Source organism: Alligator mississippiensis, chromosome 13, assembly GCF_030867095.1.
Source record: "Alligator mississippiensis isolate rAllMis1 chromosome 13, rAllMis1, whole genome shotgun sequence".
Lineage (NCBI taxonomy): Eukaryota > Metazoa > Chordata > Crocodylia > Alligatoridae > Alligator > Alligator mississippiensis.
This window is the reverse complement of record NC_081836.1, coordinates 45362195-45379985: the sequence shown is the minus strand read 5'-3', so window position 1 is coordinate 45379985 and position 17791 is coordinate 45362195. Positions and strand designations below refer to the sequence as shown.

The window sequence follows — 17791 nt, the reverse complement described above, 5'->3', positions numbered from 1 at the left end:
GGGGAAAAAGCCAAGAGAAACTACTGCTGGAATTATCAGAAAGAAGGAATAACCAGATACCAGTGGAGCCCAGAAGCTCCTCTATACGGTTGGCTGGGGAGGCAGATGTTTCTAAGCAGAGAATTAGCAGCCTGCACACCAATCCAGCCCAATGACTGCAGCTGCCTATATCAACAGATGCTGTAATAGTGAATTATAAGGTGTACTTACCTACAGACTGCATTGCTTTTTTACACCTCCCTGTGCAGTCTGCAGCCAGAACGCTGCAACACTACCTCTGCATAACACTAATTACTTTCCACCAACTGTGCTACTAACTACATTTCAAAACACGTTACTGCTTAAACAGCTGTCAGGCAGCTTTTCATCCTACTCTTTAAAGCATTTGGTAACTTTCACCACTTTGGTTTTCTTGCTACTTTGAATCCAATAGTCAAAAACTTCTGAATGAGAATCTAAACCACCACAGGGGTTTACTGAATTGGATTCTAAAAAATGGCTTTAAAATTGGACCGTAAGACAACGGCATTATCTTGGAAAAGCATAAGCAATAGAAATATTAATCCAAAGACAGGTAGACTACCTCTAGAAAAAGAGTTTTTCAAACATAACCATCACAGCCCAATAGGAACACACCAAGAGGCTGAAGTATCCTACACGTCCATAACCTAAATTAATCAGATGTAGATGATGGGATACAATAACAGAAACCATAGTTGCCTTTGTTAGCAATATGCCATCACATCAGGGGGCTTCAAGGCCCAGCAGACAATGAACCCTGGCTGGGCAAAATGTGGATGCTGTCACTGAAGAGTTGTCTCAAGCCACACTCATTTTGATCCAATCCTCCATGAACAGCTCCTTCTGAATGCAATGTTGCCATTATTTTGACTGACAGAAATGCTCTACAAGCAACAGGTTCTTTGGGTAAATGTAATATCTTTTATTAGACCAACTCAAATAGTTGGAAAAATTCTCAGTAAGCTTTCAGGTATAAATACCCTTCATCAGGCTGAGGAAGCATCTGCAGTTGGGGTATGCTCTTCCAGCTACAAGCAACAGGAACCTCAAAGCTTGTCTGCACTGGGGCTTTTGTCTACTGGTATAGCTACATCAGTAGCTGACCCCACTCCAAGATGGGACCCACAGGTGTAAAGAATGCTACAGTTGTCACACCTCACTGCACTGATGCAAGCCACTTTGTACACCAATGCATCTACCCAAGGAGTTTGCTTCAGTGTAGCTATACTTTCTCCCTCCCCAAAACATGAATTGTCTGTCACTTTCAAGAGCAAAATATTGCCAGATGTATTGAAAGATATTATCAACATACAGATGAGGATGGTAACTTGTACCCCCTTCTAAAATGGCATAAATTGAAAGTTTATTAGAAATCATACAGTGACTGACAGACTCAATCTGGTAACTACTGATGTTATTGTACAATTAACTCCTAGTGCCAAACAGCCAAATTCCATGTAGGGGCTTTAAGAAAAAGCCTAATCTTTTAGAACTGTGCATGGAATATTTAAAAAGGCAGCTAAAATTGCAAGGAAACCACCATAGATTGATTTCCTGGATCAAAACATTAGCTCAGCATTAAGCCTTTCCCTACAATATTGGACAATGCAAAACTAAACCAGCTCAAGCTATGCCATGCAGCAATATTTCACTTCCTGGCCCTGGGAAGGACTATGTGTTTCTTACTATCACACACAGCATTGGATGCAGGGTCAGTTCTTTTGGTGAGCCATGATCAACGTGGCTTTGAGTGAAGGAGTGGATCAACTTGAATGCATTAATCGGTATTCATATATGCATTTAAGATGCACATTCTTTAGACGCAGAATAAGGACCCGCTCTAGTTCCTACCGAAGTAACCTAGAAATTTGATTTTCAATGTAAACTGCGTGGTTCTACAAGACGAACAGGACGAAACTATGCAGTTTTGTCAGTTATACGTAGCATTAGCCCCATCATCACACATGCTTGTTGACCAATTTTTCAAGAAGTCACAGAACTGGCATAACTGTGTATGCCCACAGCAAGACTCTTTAAAGAACTTATTTGCTTTTTATAAAGTTACTATAGTAACATATCATATACTGTCAGTATGAACAAAACAGGCTACTCATTCTGGTGCCACACTTTCAATACTCGGCACTGATAGTTCTGTGTTTTCATATATGCATGCAAAATAAAAACAATTTGGAGATTCTCGTTTTCAAAAATCTGGGAAACTGCCTAAGCCAAAGTCCCTGAGGAAGAAGACTGACCATAAAGATAAGGGGGCAGGGGAGAGCAGGATGACAGCCATGTAGAAAAAGCTATCAGATCACTAAACCAGCCCCTGAAAGCATAGGGTATAGTCCTAGAGACAGGATATATCAGGGGTGGGCAAAATGTGGCCTGTGGGCTGCATGTGGCCCTCTAGGCCATTCTATCCAGCCCACAGGGCCCCTAAGAAATTTATAAAATTTATATTTATCTGCCCCTGGCTGCCTGTCATGCGGACCTTGATGGCTTGCCTAAACTCAGTAAGCAGCCCTCCACCCAAAATAATTGCCCGCCCCTCGGATATACCAGCTGACCTTATTTCTAGGAAAAGTCACTTAGCAACATACAAACACACCAGAAAAATCACACGAGGAAAAAATTGCTGCAATCTGAGGTCTGTGCACAGTTTGTCTACATACAAACAAGCTGCATAAATATCAACTGCACAATTGACTTTGCAATGCTTATTTTTCCAATATACTTGGACAAGAGCCAGCTTTGCTCTCAATCCAACTGCCCTGCCTACTATATGTCCAACATTGTGTTCAAAACAAAGAACATTTATCAGTGGTCTTGTACAAAAAACCCTAATCAGCTTCCTAGGTCAGCTTGTTTGGGCAGCTGGAACCTACTAGCAAATGCAGAGCTCTGACAACACTGCAAACTGAAAAGATGACAAGATCCAAGTAAAGGAAGAGTTGCATTCCCATTACTTTCACATGGAAAACACCAAAATTAAAGATGGAATGCAGCATCTAATCTTTCTCTATGCAAGCAAAGGCTTGCTTGCTCTGTAATGTTTCCCCACTGCAGTTTTACTTATTAATGCTGCTACTGCCGGGAGACTAGTTCAAAGTCGAATAGATCTCATCATTAGGAAAAAGGCAATTTCCCTAGCATTCCTACAATGGTGCAGGGGGTTGGACCAGATAACCCTGAGATCCCTTTTAACCTTATGATTTCAATGATTTGATACCTGTCCCCCTAATTCAACTGTCATTAAATGCAAGATTTGTTTGGGTTTGCTCTAAAAGGAAAGGAGGAAAGAGAAATCTGTTTTCAATTAAAAAACTGATAATATAGCTTGTATCAAATGGTTTGGCTTTTTGAATTGCTGCTCATCAATGTTAAAGCTTCATGAATATGCATGAAGGATCTTTCCTCCCATAGTCTTAGAGAAAGAGGACTGGGAAGCATCTAAAGAGGTTATCCAGTCCAACAACTTAGACCAAGGCAGGTTAAACACACAAGTATCACAAGAATGTATTTTCATAGTAATACAATTTATTGCTTTTATTACTGCAGTAAAAATTATAGGGAAATAACAGTGCTTAACAATAAAAGACATTATTACAGGTAAAAATAAATCTGAAAAATCCAAAAGCACTATACTAACTATACGCAACACATGGGGAGCACTTGAACCAGCCCCAGAATGCAGTCATCATTAAGGGCAACCATCACAAATATTTAACAGCACACAGTAAAATTGCAGTTTAAGAGTATAAGTTACTTCCTGCCAGAAATCTTGTGGTTAAAAAAAATCCTCTAAGTGGTCAGGGTTTCTATTTTACAATTTATTTAAGACATCTAACAAAACAAGGCCACTGAACACCATGTTCAGATATTTGTTCAATGATATTTCAGACCAAATGAGCATTTATTTTGGTTTCCTCCTATTTTCCAATACCAGTCATGATCTCCCTGAAACGCATCTAACATTTTATGAGGAAAGCATTTCTTCATCGCTTATTCTTCCTCTACAATCTTGTAGTCCAACCAAATGAACTACCATAATCAATGACTAGGCCAACCTGACTGAAGTATCTTGAGTTTTATTTCTTTCCAAAATGTCCTGCCAGAAATATCTTAAGCCCTTGAATAATTTTGGCTGATTTAAGTTTCCTCTTTCCAAAGAAGATTAACGTAAAGCACTTTTTGGTTTTGCAAATGAAAAGGGGATACCCCACACCACCCCAATTTTATTTATTTATTTTTTACACACACACACACCCGTATTAGCATAAACTATTTTAAAAAGTGCATGTGCAAATAACTTCAGGTGTTTATTCAAATTAAGTCATATTCAAAAGACAGACAAGGTTCTTTGGGTGAATCTGATATCTTTTATTAGACCATCTTAAATAGTTGAAAAACATTTTAAGCAAGCTTTCTGGTTTAAAAACCCTTCGTCAGGCCGAGGAAGTTTCTGGAGTTGGTGTGTGTTCTTTCTGGATGGAATGAAAAGTAACAGGAAGAGCACACACCAACTGCAGGAACTTCCTCAGCCTGACAAAGGGTTTTTAAATGCGAAAGCTTGCTTAAGATTTTTTTTCCAACTATTTAAGTTGGTCTAATGAAAGATATCAGATTCACTCAAAGAACCTTGTCTGCCTATGTCCTTAAACCAACATGGCTACAACCTACACCCCTGCCATATTCAAAAAGCATTTTTTAAATATACTTTGAGAGAAGTTGCCCTACCTCGTTATTATGACAATAGGAGTCAAGATATGGAGGCTAAAGACTTAGTTTTTCTACATCTTTACATTACAGGATCAATATTAGATCTGATGTTTCAGAAAAAGAAAGTACCATGTAAATTGTTTTTGTGATAATACTGTTTATAGGATGGGCATATTTGTTGTAAAATATATCTATATTATTTATGGTTTCAAACTAATAGAGTGTTATCCATAGGTAAAAATACTGTGTTTTCAAATAAGCAAGTTGTGCACTCAGCACAAAATCTCTGGCTTACCTTGTGAAAGGCACTGATTTGCCAAGGCAACTTGTCCAGAGTGTAGGTACAGATTAAGACATGCAAAGATATTACCCAGAGATGGAATTGTAATGAAGCAGAAGGCAACACAAGCCTAAACACATAAGAAAATATATATTGAAAACATGACTCATCTTTTACATTAGGGCTGCATTTTTATTAACATACAACAGTCGAGACGCATTGAGAGCACCTGCCCAAATGTGACCTATCTCAAAAACCCATAAAATGGGTGAACTCCTCACTCACCCAACTCCTAATGTTTGTCATTATAAACAAAAAAAGCAAAAATCGTTAACAATAAGATCAGACCAACTTTAAGGCTTAGTGGGCATGTCTGCACAAGATCCTTTACTCAATATTAGAGCCAATTACTGCACAGTAGGTGTCACTGTCTACACATGCAGATGCTTACTGTACTGTATTTTGTTCTAATTGCAAGTAAATTTGCTACCTGCAAATGCAAATAGCAAAATTACTCAAAATTACTTACTAGAGGTGCACTGATACATCAGTCCCATACTGGATTGGCACCGATATAAGGAAAATTGACAGTATCAGCAGTTGGCTTTTTTTTGGCTGATGTGGCCAAATAAAGCCCCGTGGCATGCACAGCTGCAGCACAGCACATAGGCAGCCAGGAGCACAGCCTGAGCCTGGAGAGCAGCTGGGTCTGACAGGTAAGTCTGTTGTGAGGGAAGGGTTGGGGGGGGCACAGATCGAGGCCCCAGAGGTCAGGACAGGAGAGGGGCAGGGGCAGGAGCTACACAGGGCGGAATGCGGGACTGATCCATGAGCGGCTGGTCCAGGGTATCCGGGGGGGGGAGGGTGGCTCCCGCTGCTATGTGCACCCTGGGAGGCCAAGGGGGGGAGGGGGTGTGCCCTGGATCTGTATGCAGGGCAAGGGTGGGCTACCACTGCAGGCTGGGGCCAGGGGTGATGCCAGGCATTTCCTGGCAGGGAGAGTTGGGCCAGGGTTGCGCTCAGGGCAAGCAGTGGCAGAGCTGCTACAAGGGGGCTACAGTGAATTTTCAGGTGGCTGCATCCCTGCCCCCATAGCCTCCCCTCCCAGTGCCACTGCCGCCCACCCTGAGCGAAACCCTGGCCCAGAGCCACCGCCAGGAAGATCCTGGCACCACTCCAGCCTGCAGTGGCAGCCCACCCTCGCCCTGTGCATAGATCTGGGGGCAAGTAGCAGCAAGGGCTGCCCCCCCTTCTCCATGCCCCCCAGACGAGACGCTTGTGGCTCCATTACATGCCCCACCCCAGCTGTGCAGTTCCTCCCCCAGCCCTACTCCCTCCCTCACCACTGGGGCCCCGATCTGCACCCCCATGCCCCTTCCCTCCCCCTTTGTCCCTTCCTCCACAACAGACTTACCAGCCAGATGATGCTCTGCAAATTGTCTGGCTACATGTAGGCTATTGGATTGGTATTGGCCGAGATGGGTCATTAAAAATTGGCCATCAGTATCAGCCCAAAAAATCTCTATCTGTGCACCCCTATTACTTACTGTACTGTAGCACATGTGTTGACCCCTGACCGGGAGCAAATATGCTCCTGGTCAGCTTGGCAGCAGGGGGCAGGAGATTGCTCCCTGCCTCTGGGAGCTGCCGGCTGCCAGGACAGACTCCACCACCAGAGCCCAGGTGGTGACTATGTCCCCCTGCCCCAGCAGCAGGGAGCCTGAACCCTGCAGTTGTGGGGCCAGCGCAGGGAGAACCAGTCCAGCAACTGCAGGGCTGGCTCAGGGAAAGAAGAATCTCCCAGCATGGGCCCTGCGATTGTAAGGCTTAGGCTGGGGGAGAAGAATCTCCCAGCCTCATAACCATGGGGCTTGGGCTGGGAAATCAGGATTTTCCAGTCTAGGCCCCACAACTGCAGGGCTTGGGCAGAGCTGGGGCTGAGAGCTCCCTGCTGTTGGGACATGGGGATATTGTCCCTGCCCCGGCAGCAGAGCCTACCCTGACAGCAGGCATTTCTTGGAGGCAAGGAGCAATGTCCTATCCCCTGCTGGTAGACAGCAGTCTCCTGACCCAGGCTGCTGCAGGGACCTGGTGCAGGACTACTGGGAGCAGGAGCGGTCTGCTGCTAAGAGCAGTAAATCTGCTCCCACATCCCTGAACATGTAGACATGTGCCTGGGAGAGTTTACTCTAAAGTAAACTGCTCCCAGATTATTTGAACGCATAGACATGCCCGATGTGTCCTTCAAGAGCTTGTATCACAGATCCTCTCAGAGGCAATCCCACTTCCCCAAATATTCAGATGCCATGGGTCACAAGTCAGCAGAACCCATTTAACCCTTCCCAACAATACTTACAGGGTGAGATATTTAAGAGGAGGAAAAAAATAAAGAGCCTGACATGCATGTCATCTGATGCCCTTCCACAAGCATACCTACATTAAGTGGCTTTTGTGTATACTTCACACTCATTTTATATTTAAGTAACTGCTTAAGTCATATCACTTACAAAACAAGAAACGTTTCTCTTCCTGTAACTATTTTTCCTTCTATAACTGGCTTGGGTATGCAATGACAGTTTGCGGGGTGGAAATTAAGTTTTCTTGAAGAAATGCTTAGAAAACATGTAGACAGTGAAAAAAAAAACCAATAAACTTTGATTGAGGACCAATTCTTGCTGTTTGTACTTGCACAAAACTCTGTATAGGAGTTTTGTCTGAAAGAGGATGGTAGCAATTGGCCTTTGGCAAACAAACATCAGTGTCATACAGAAACAGTGGGCTGATAGCAATATGGCAAATTATAAACCATAACTATAAGCTGACAGATGACAACATTTGTATAAAGGGGAATGGATGGTTTAGAAACCCATTACATTTTTACACCTACTCTGACAAATGCAGCAGTCTTTCTGGAATGATTCCCTTTCATCACTTTTCTTGTTTCCATTGCCAGCTGGTTCACAGACTATATACATAAAAAGACAAAAAACATGAATTGCTGTCTGCAAATAAACAAAACCGCTTTTATTAATTCCATTAAGTTAAACACACCAATACTAAAAGCAGCCACAGATAATTTTACACTGTTCCATAAAATGTTGATGCATCTTAATTGTAGTAGTTGGCCCAGAGTCTAACCTCCAAGTGAAAGTATTTATCATAGTTACACTTTGATCACATTAGTGCTTTAGTAGTGCTAGTGTAAAAACTAAAAAAATAACTTGTTTATCTTCAACCCAAGACTGCAGTAGACAATTCCTAAGTGAAGTCTGGATAGGGATGATCCTGCCTCAGACAGGGATTGGACTAGATGGCCTCTGGAGGTCCCTTCCAGAGCTACTTCTATATGATTCTAAGTTAGGAAGTTTCAGCCAGAGTCAATAACCATCTTTATTTGAACTCCCCTTTTCACAAGTCAATCTAATTTATTGAAGATTACTTTCCATCACCTTCCTGCACCACCAACAAGAAACCAAAAGGCTCATTATGGTTGTTTTATATTACTCTCTTCCTTAGTTTTGCAAAGTTTTAAATGTAAGGTCTGAAGTTACATTTATATAATTCTGATGATGCATTCAAAGATTAGGAAAAACCAGCAGCACTTGGTATACTATATAGTGAATTGTACATACAGCCTTTTAGTTGTCCTCATTTCCTTTTCTTGTTTGCTGTAATAAAGCAAGGCTGGGGGGGAGGGGAAGTCTGTTTTTAATTAAAAAACTAGTCACATGAGTTCAGTTCAGTGCATCTTGACATCATTCTGTCAAAATTAAGTCTGAAGCATAAGTCTGTTTTTTCACATATTGTTATGCTGTTTCTTCTTTACTCTTCTACAACACTAAAAGTCACTGTTTTTTCTTTATTTCTAGTGAATATGCCATTTATATCTTGTTCACAATAATTATTACATACATATTAACATGGAAGTAGGCTAAATAAACTTAATTATAGATGTTGTCCTGCAGTCACCATATTTCCACAAGTTGTGTGTACAATATAGGGCTGGCAACAGCCAAGTCCCTAATTGAATTTATTTTATTTATAAAGTTTCAACCTCTTATACCTGCCAGGCATGCTTATGAAAAACTTTCATGTTGTTAAAGCTCTTCTGCTTACAATACAAAAAAAGCTTGATCAAATAGAGTTTTGCACTATTTCCCCAAATAGTTAGATTCTGCGTTCTGTCTCGTCTGTTTTGGGTGTCTGTTCTACAAGTGGGTCCTTTCACCTGAGAGTCGCACATGCCTTCTACGACCATCAACCCTTCCAGTTCCTGAATGCACAGAAAAACCTTATCATAACCTTTATTCTATTGACCCAGAAATCTCCCTGTTTTAAGAACATAAGAAAATTATGTTCCTTAACCCACTGGTACTATTGGAACAAATTCCAACAGAATTTAACAGAGTGGGGGGGTAGAACAAATGTATACTTCTGAATACCTAATGTTGAGGCCTTAACAAGTCTTCCAAAGCTACAGTAGTCTTTGAAAGCTAATGCAAAAAACAAAACAAGAAAAAAAGAACAAAAAAACAACCCCCCCCAAAAATCCATAACTGATAAAAACTACATTTAGAGATGAGCTCTCTCTTACATGAATCAACTGGACAAGAACAGGTTCCAAATTGCAAAACATTGATCTGGCTTCAACATAGAAACTCAGCTGTTGTTCAAAGTCACGGCCAAATGAAACCTAGGATAGAAAGATAAAGTCATATTTTAACCATGTCTGCAGCTCACAGCTAGAAGCTTTCTATATGCTATATTAATATGTTCTGTTTTACATGGGGTTTTGAAGCAACGTCCCTAACTAAAGCTTTAAAGTAATTTGTCCAAGTCTTTGCTTGACTTTGGTAATAGATATCCTTTCTGCGACACTCCAAAAGTCCAAACTATGGACTCCACCAGGAAGGCCAGGAGAGAAATTCAAAAGTAAACCCTCTTGTGATTCATAGATTGTAAGGCCGAAGAGAACTTGGAAGATCATCAGGTCCAGCCCCCCTGCACCAAGCAGGAAAGATAACTGGGGGTCAGGTGACCCCAGCAAGGTGACCGTCCAGTCTCCTCTTGAAGATTTCCAGGGTAGGTGATTGCACCACCACTGGAGGGAGCTTATTTCAAAGTCTGGACACCCTGGCTGTGAAGAAGTTTTCCTAATGTTGATCCTGAATCGATATTCCAGGAGCTTGTGGCCATTACTCCTGGTTTTCCCCTAGGGTACCCTGGTGAACAGTTGCTCACCGAGCTCTTGATGTACTCCCCTAATGTAGCAGTAAGCTGCTACCAGGTCCCCTCTCGGCCTTCTTTTCCTCAGGCTGAAGAGTCCCAGATCCTTCAGCCTTTCCTTGTATGGCTTGCCTTTTAAGACTCTGATCATAGACTCCTAGTTTTCCAGAATTTAAAAGGAACAGTTCTCTGCAAGAACATTTCAGGTCAGATGCATGAAAGAAGCAGCAATCTTCAAGTTAGCCTGCATTTATACATTTAAAATATTTCTGAAGCTTGTTCCAATATAAGATATAAAGAAAAGAAAGGAAGACCAACATCTTACTCAAGTCACCCATGAAAGAATAATTCAATATTGATTTAAATGGAAGTTTTCATTACATAAAAGGATTAAAAGGGACTGCACTGAAAATAGCACTGCTTCTTAAATTTCAGATGCAAGTTACTTTGACTTTCTAACTTTTGGGCAAATCGTGATTCTCTGAGAGTATGTCCCTGGGGAATGTCTGTAAAAACACAATTTCCTGAACAAGCAGGCTTGGCTGTACTAAGGATGTGTCTCCAATTATAATCCCCCACAAAAATAACCAACAGCAAAGAAAAACTCAAAGAGGAGGCTGCAGGCCGTGAGAACTTGGGTTATAACAAAAAGCATATTAAACAAGGCAGGAATTCACAGTTTAATGCCACAAATTTCAAGTTACCACCCAGCTGATACTGCACTGTGCTTCTGTAATTAAATCAGCATTACACATCATATACCATTACTGAACCTTCTACAACTACAGAGAAACATATTTAATATGTTACAATTTCCCCTCTGAGAAGTTCTGCAATATTTTATGTGGTAAAGAACTATCAAATTAAATCTTTCAAGCAGTAAACAGATGGCTATTAATGAATATTAAGTTAAAGAGAAACTGGCTAGCTGGATAAAAGTACAAAGCCGACTGGCCATCTGATTAGAAGAAAGAAGACATTGAGAAAAATGGGGAAAGCCTGGTAGCTGTGAATGGTTAAACGATGAGCCAGGATTTGTGATAATAGAAACAAAGTATAAATGTGGAAGTGTTTATACTCCCAACTTCCAATTTGCTTCTACCTCAAAAGCCAGTGGAACATCTTTTATTTACATGCAGCAAATAAAAGTCCTGCCATATTTAATTATTTTCTTGAAGACCTCTCTTGTGTAGCCAAGTGATTAAACAAAAATCTCTTATTCAAAAACTGTTTCTAGTTTCACGGATCATAGGGGAAAGCGTCTCTAGAAACACACCCCAAAGGATCAAAAATTAGAAGGTAACAAAATGTCTCAGAGAGGTTTTGTATTTTTATACCAGCATCCTGATTTCGATGGGTCCAAACTCCTGATGGTTTTTAATCTTTAACAGGGGTGCATCAATATTTTGGGGGGCCAACACCAATAGCAGCTTTTTAAGGAGGCATATCGGCTGGTACCAATTCAATTTCCAATACAGCTGCCTTCAGTTGGTAAGCCTGTTGTGGTGGAAGGGGAGGGGATGTAGGGGGGGGGTAGATCAACGCCCCCTGCGGTGAGGGAGGAAGTGGGGCTGGGGCAGGCGCTGCCCAGCCGGGGCGTAGGACGGAACCCTGGCTCATCCAAGACGTGCAGTGGGGAGACGGCTCCTGCTGCTGTGCGCACCCCAGGAGGGCACCGGAGGGAAGGCGCATGCCCTCGGATCTGTGCAGGGTGGGGCAGAGGCTACACAGGGCTGGGCTCAGAGTAGGTGGCAGTGGTGGCACTGGGAGAGGGGCTGGGGGGGGGAGCTGCAGCCACCCCAAATTTCACCATAGCCCCCACTCCCAGCACCACTGCCACCCACCTTAAGTGCAGCCCCGGCCTAACCCTCCACCCCAGGAAGAGCCTGGTGCAGCCCCGCCCCCACCCCCCCACTGATCTGGGGACACATGCCCCCCTCATGCCCTCCTATGGTACGCACAGCAGTGGAAGCCACCTCCCCCCCACCCCCGCATCCCCCGGACAAGCCACAGCTGCGTCCTGCGCCCTGTCCTGCCATGGCTGGGCAGCGCCTGCCCCAGCCCCTGCCCCACTCCTCCCTCACCACAGTGGGTATTGATCTGTGCCCCCATACCCCTTCCCTCCCCCCTCTCCAGCACAACAGACTTACCAGCTGCATGCAGCTCTCCAAGCTGCCGGGCTGTGCTCCTCATTGCCTGTGTGCTGCACAACATCTGTGTGCATGCACTGGCATTTATCAGCCAAATTATTGGCCACATAAGGCCAATTTCCGATACAATCAATTTTCTTTGTATCGGTGCCGATCCAACATCAGACCAATGTATCAGTGCACCTGTAATCTTTAAGTCTTACTTTGTGTTTTTACTTTGCCTTCATCCCCTTCAGCTGGGACTGGCAAAATTCAATCAACTAGTGATACTGCTCACAATAGGCAAGAATGTCATCATTATATGAGACTTAAAAACAAACAAAAAAAATAACCAGAAGATTTTAACATCTTTTGAAATACCCACACTTTAAACTACACATGTGATACCAACTCATCATCATTGGTTATATGACAGTTCCTTCAAACATCTGTGTATTTATTTTACAAAATACTTCCTGGCTAGGATTTCTGATAGACCTAAATGAGTGGGTTACGCAACTTGGATTGAATTTCAGTAGTATATTGGCAACCACAGTGGGCTGTTTTAGAATCCCAGTTCTAAGTTTTATAGGCAGTCATACACAACAGCCACTTACCATTTTTATAAATCCATTTATCAAAGCTGCTAACGTTCTCTTCTCATCTTCAAGTGTTAGTGCACTAAAAAAAGTAAGTTTACATGGTCAATAATTAAGATAAGCCACTCTCCAAAAAACATATACCTCCAAGTATAAGCTCATGTGTGTATCTTACACATTTTTTTAAAAGGTCAGGTCCGCATACAGCAGTTTATGTTATTAAGTGAGATGTTAATCATAATTTTGGCATTGCACTACAATTTTAAACACTCTGAAAAGACGACTGTATTTATAACCATCTGTCAATTTCAACACTAGCAAAGGGATACTGCCAGATCAAGTCTGCACTAATATGCAAGTTCCACAAAAAAAGATTAAGATGTTACAAAGTTTAGCAACCAACAGAAATCTTGCTATGAAATACTTTGAATCCCAATGAAAAGAGATGGTGTTTAAGCTAATTAATATTCCCAAACAAGTTTAACAGGTCTGTGGATGAAGTGTTGTATTACAAGTGGTACTCAATTTCCACCCTGGGGGCTGAATCTATCCCATGGGACTGTCTCATTCAGTCTGTGGAGCTCTCAACAGGTCTGGAAATATGATAGCAAACGAGCGGTGGCAGCATGAACTGTCTGGGCTTCCAGAGGCAGCAACTTAAGCTGCTACTACTTCCCACTGCAAAATTTCTGGACCTACGGGGCCCACAGGCCAGATGGAAAGGCCACATATGTCAGGTCATGTTGGTGTTCAGGGGCTGGCCAGACTGCACTTGTAGATCAACCCTGCGTGCTGACCTCATGCTGAATCTGGCCCATGAACCAACCCTGCCTCCAGGATCTGGCCTGCAGACAGGCTCCACACCACTCATCTGGCCCATGGGGCCAGAAGATTGAGTACCACTGCACTACAGAATAAAGATCTGAATGCAAATATGACTTGAAATCAACTATCAACAAGAAAAAAAAAGCTAATCTATGTTCAAGTTCCTTCCTCTTTATGGTATTAAACTTCCTTTCAAGTTTCAGTTCTCAATTGATTAGCTCAACTGTGCATATTAGTGCTCACTAGATGTCATGCTGTTATAAACTGCATTAAAGTATATAAAAGTATCTAGATAGATGTCCTCATGGTAATCTTTACTTCAGAAAGCAGAGGTCACATTCAATATGAGGCAAATTTACATCATGTTAAAATTTAATAAGAAAGTCTATTTTGATTAGAATGAATAAACAAAAAGTTAAGTTGAAATTAAGTAAGCCAATTTAATCCTTTTAGCATTATGCTGCAGCTTTGACCTCCAGCATATCATTTTACCTTTTTCCTAACACAGACACCAGATGGAAACAGAACAATAGTTTTATTATACAAATTCAGTAGAAAAAAAGAAAAGTATCAGCACAATTAGCTCGCTAGCACATTGCCAATCAAAAGAGCAAGTGATAGAGGTCTGGATGGCACAGGAGATTTGCAATGGGATCTATGGGGTCAATTATATAGGTTGTCAGTTTAATTCTGCACCAGACTGGTATTACAGTCTCAACGTTGTTACCATTCAACAGCTGTTGTGTTGGTCTGTGTCATATTGAGCCCTAGACCCAGGAGTGAAGCTTTTGCCTTTTTTCATGAACAATGGTTCAGAAGAGGTAGTTTAAACTTATTAAATCTATATACAAATTTGCCACTGAAGAGTTGACAGAACAGAATTAAACAAATGATGCTAACTAATGGAACTACTAATATAAGGGTTTTCAAGACTCCCAGTAAAAGTTTCAGGATTGCTTTGGCAATAAGATCAGACAAAGTGTCAACTACAGACCACTAGAAACTTCCTTGAATCCTTAATGTTGAATTTTGCTTCCAATATTCTCACTGCTTAGGCACTGAAAGGGCACTGGTATCCCAGAGAGACACCAAAAGTTGACACACCTTACAATTAAACAGTTGGACTGGTATCAGTTTGAATCACATGTCAAAGCTGATTTCCTCTATTACCAATATATCCTTGCATTCAGAGACTAAACCCTAAAATAATTACAATAATAAAGGCTAAAAAGTTTCAAGTTACCTTTAAAATATAAGCACTAAATTATAAATGGTTCATGGTTGAGTGTACCACAAGGAACTGAGCTGTACAGAATTGCACGGACAAATAGAAAAGAGAATGGACAGTTTTGCTAATAAGACACTAACCTGGAGAACTTATTTCCTAATTTTGCCATTAATTTTCTATATGATTTTGGATACATCACTTCACTGTTGTATTTCACCTCCTCTTCTAAATTGCAACAGTCATATATCCCTACTTCAAAAAGTGTGTTTGTGAGGCCTAATTAATTGGTACCTACCCAGTATTTTAAAAGAAACTGGATGAAAGGCACTGCAGAAAAGTCAGTTAGTCTCCTATTGCAAGATGTTTGATACAGGGGCGGTACTTTTTCTAAAGAATTTAGATTATTAGTAGCAGCTAATCTTATGGGATGGATTCTCAGCCATGGTTGCTGAGGACTCAGTATAGAAGAGGGATCCTGGAGAAAAGGGAACACTATTCTAAACTGTTCCTATACCAATAGCCTCAGAGAAACATTATTAGTCAGGAATCAGTGGAAGAAAGGGACACCCAACTCTCTCTCCTGCCAAGCCAGGGAAGTGACACAGGAGCTCCTATATCATCCAAGAATAGCCCTACCCAAAGGAGATTCTCTACATATTCTTTTCAAGACCTAGGGTTGCCAAGTACTGAGTGATAAACTGGAAACAGCTAAAGGACAACGGAGTATTGGGACCTCTACTTTAAATGGCAAAATGAATTGAAACCCCTTATATATTTTACTAATAGTAGTTCTTAGACGAGACTCCAGTTTTTATCATCACAGACAGATATTATATTTACCCGAATTCAAGGTGACTTCAAATTTAAGATGCCCCCCCAATAATTAGATTCCATACATTTTTAGAACTGTTAGAATTTTCCACATATAGAATCTAATTACTGAAATGTAGCCTTAAATTAATGCATCTCTCCTTCCCCCTCCCCCACACTGCTGTGGCAGGAAAAGCAGTGGCAGCAGGCAGGTAGGACATGAGGGGGCCAGACACCTGCCCCTTGCTCCCCCCATGCCTGTCTGCTCCTCTGCTGCTGCCCCCTGCCACATGTGCGCCTGTGCCAATGCCTATTCACCCCGTGTTCCCCCCTGCAGCCTGCTTCCTTGGATTTGAGTAAATACAATACATTGAAAAGGACCCAAACTGACAACATTTAATTACCTCTACTACTTTTTCACAGCTTTTTACTCTCAGAAAGATCCTTGCTGCTTCCCTTCCCACTAGGAACACCCATGATGTCACTGTCAACTTCCATTCGTACTCTGCTTGAGCATTCAGAACAGTAATTCAAGAGGGAATAGTCCATGCTGCAACCACACTGCATCACTCCCATTAATGGTAAAGCCATTTTTAATTGTTAACCCCCAAAATTAGAACTGTAAATCATAGCATTCAAGCCTTACAAAACGTATATAACTGATCTTACTTCACAGAGTCATGCATGGTCTTGCACACATGTAGAAGAGCATTGAGTATGACTGGATCTTTAGTAGATTCTTGCTGATGCCTAAAAAAAATGAGAAAATAATGTTGGAAAATACCACATTTTTTCCAAGACACAAAACAGTGGGGATAAAAAACAATTAACATTCACTTAATAATTCTTTTCTAAGGGAAAGCCTTTTCATACTGTAATGAGAAAGAATTGCAATGGTAGAGAAATCATCTTTGTACAACAGCCTCAAAAGAACATCTTACAGAGTGTAGCACTGAGTTATGTATTTTTTTCACAAAGCAGTGTACTTACTGTCATAGCTGGTACAGAGACAAAAACAATTAAGCATGAAAGTTAGTAATTACTGAACAGGAGGCCTATAATTACCAAGTCACATATATCCCCAGTCTTATAGGATGTGTAAATCTAGACAGATTTCTTGGATGTGCCCAGAAAACTTGAAAGTAAAACCATTATAAAAATATCAGAAAGTAACCTAGTCCCTTCAAAGGCAGAGCAGAAAGGCATGCCGGGACCTTTAAGAAGGCAAACATATGGCTCTGGGACTGCATCACCTTGATGTGTTAATCATGCCACAGATTAATACCAGTGTCATTATATCGCTTCCAAAAAATAAATTTGTTACCATGGCAATAAGAAATGTTACTGGGTGGCATCTTCAAAGTCATTTTCAGCAGATATTTTGAAAGAAATTGCTCCCTTGTGAATTTCAGAAGGGGAGGATAGGATGGATCAGCACAACTCAATCAATTGCCAAGGGCCACAGAAGGGTTATGAGGTTACATGGAAGTTTAAAAGAGGAAGAGGGTGGAGGCTTCTAACTCTGATAAGCAAAAACTGTTTCATATGGACTTAAAAATGTCAGCAATTTTCACTGTAATTAAACTTTCAGAAAAGTCCTTAGAAACTACATGCATTAGTGGGACATATACTTTGTACCAAGCATTTGTAAACCCCCATTTAAAATGCTGTGTGCAGTTCTGGTCACCAGTGTTCAAAATATGATTAAATTAAACTGGAACAGCCAAAAAAAGGCCACTAAAGATGGTTAAGTCCATTCACAGCATGTGATGCAGTAAGCTGTTGCCTACAAAAGCTAATACCTCTCTGAACCAATTAGTCTCTAAGGTACTACCCTGCCTTGCTTTCTGCCTAAATTGGTTAAGGGAATGGAAACCCTTCTTTTATGAAAGAAGATTAAAAAAGCTTGGCTTAATTTAGCAAAATGGAGATTGAGAGGAGATATGATCAC

At 41.4% G+C, this 17791-nt stretch overlaps 1 protein-coding gene across 1 annotated transcript in view; it reads right to left on the bottom strand.

Moving 5' to 3' along the window:
* VPS35L (VPS35 endosomal protein sorting factor like) overlaps positions 1-17791 on the bottom strand; it is a 110596-nt gene that overhangs the window by 32975 nt on the left and 59830 nt on the right. Inside the window, exons 22-26 of the mRNA XM_019494745.2 lie at positions 16510-16590; positions 12996-13059; positions 9618-9716; positions 7911-7988; positions 5039-5153 (exon numbers count right to left, since the gene is read on the bottom strand). Coding sequence (XP_019350290.1) covers positions 5039-5153; positions 7911-7988; positions 9618-9716; positions 12996-13059; positions 16510-16590 — 437 coding nt within the window. The remainder of the gene's footprint in view (positions 1-5038; positions 5154-7910; positions 7989-9617; positions 9717-12995; positions 13060-16509; positions 16591-17791) is intronic.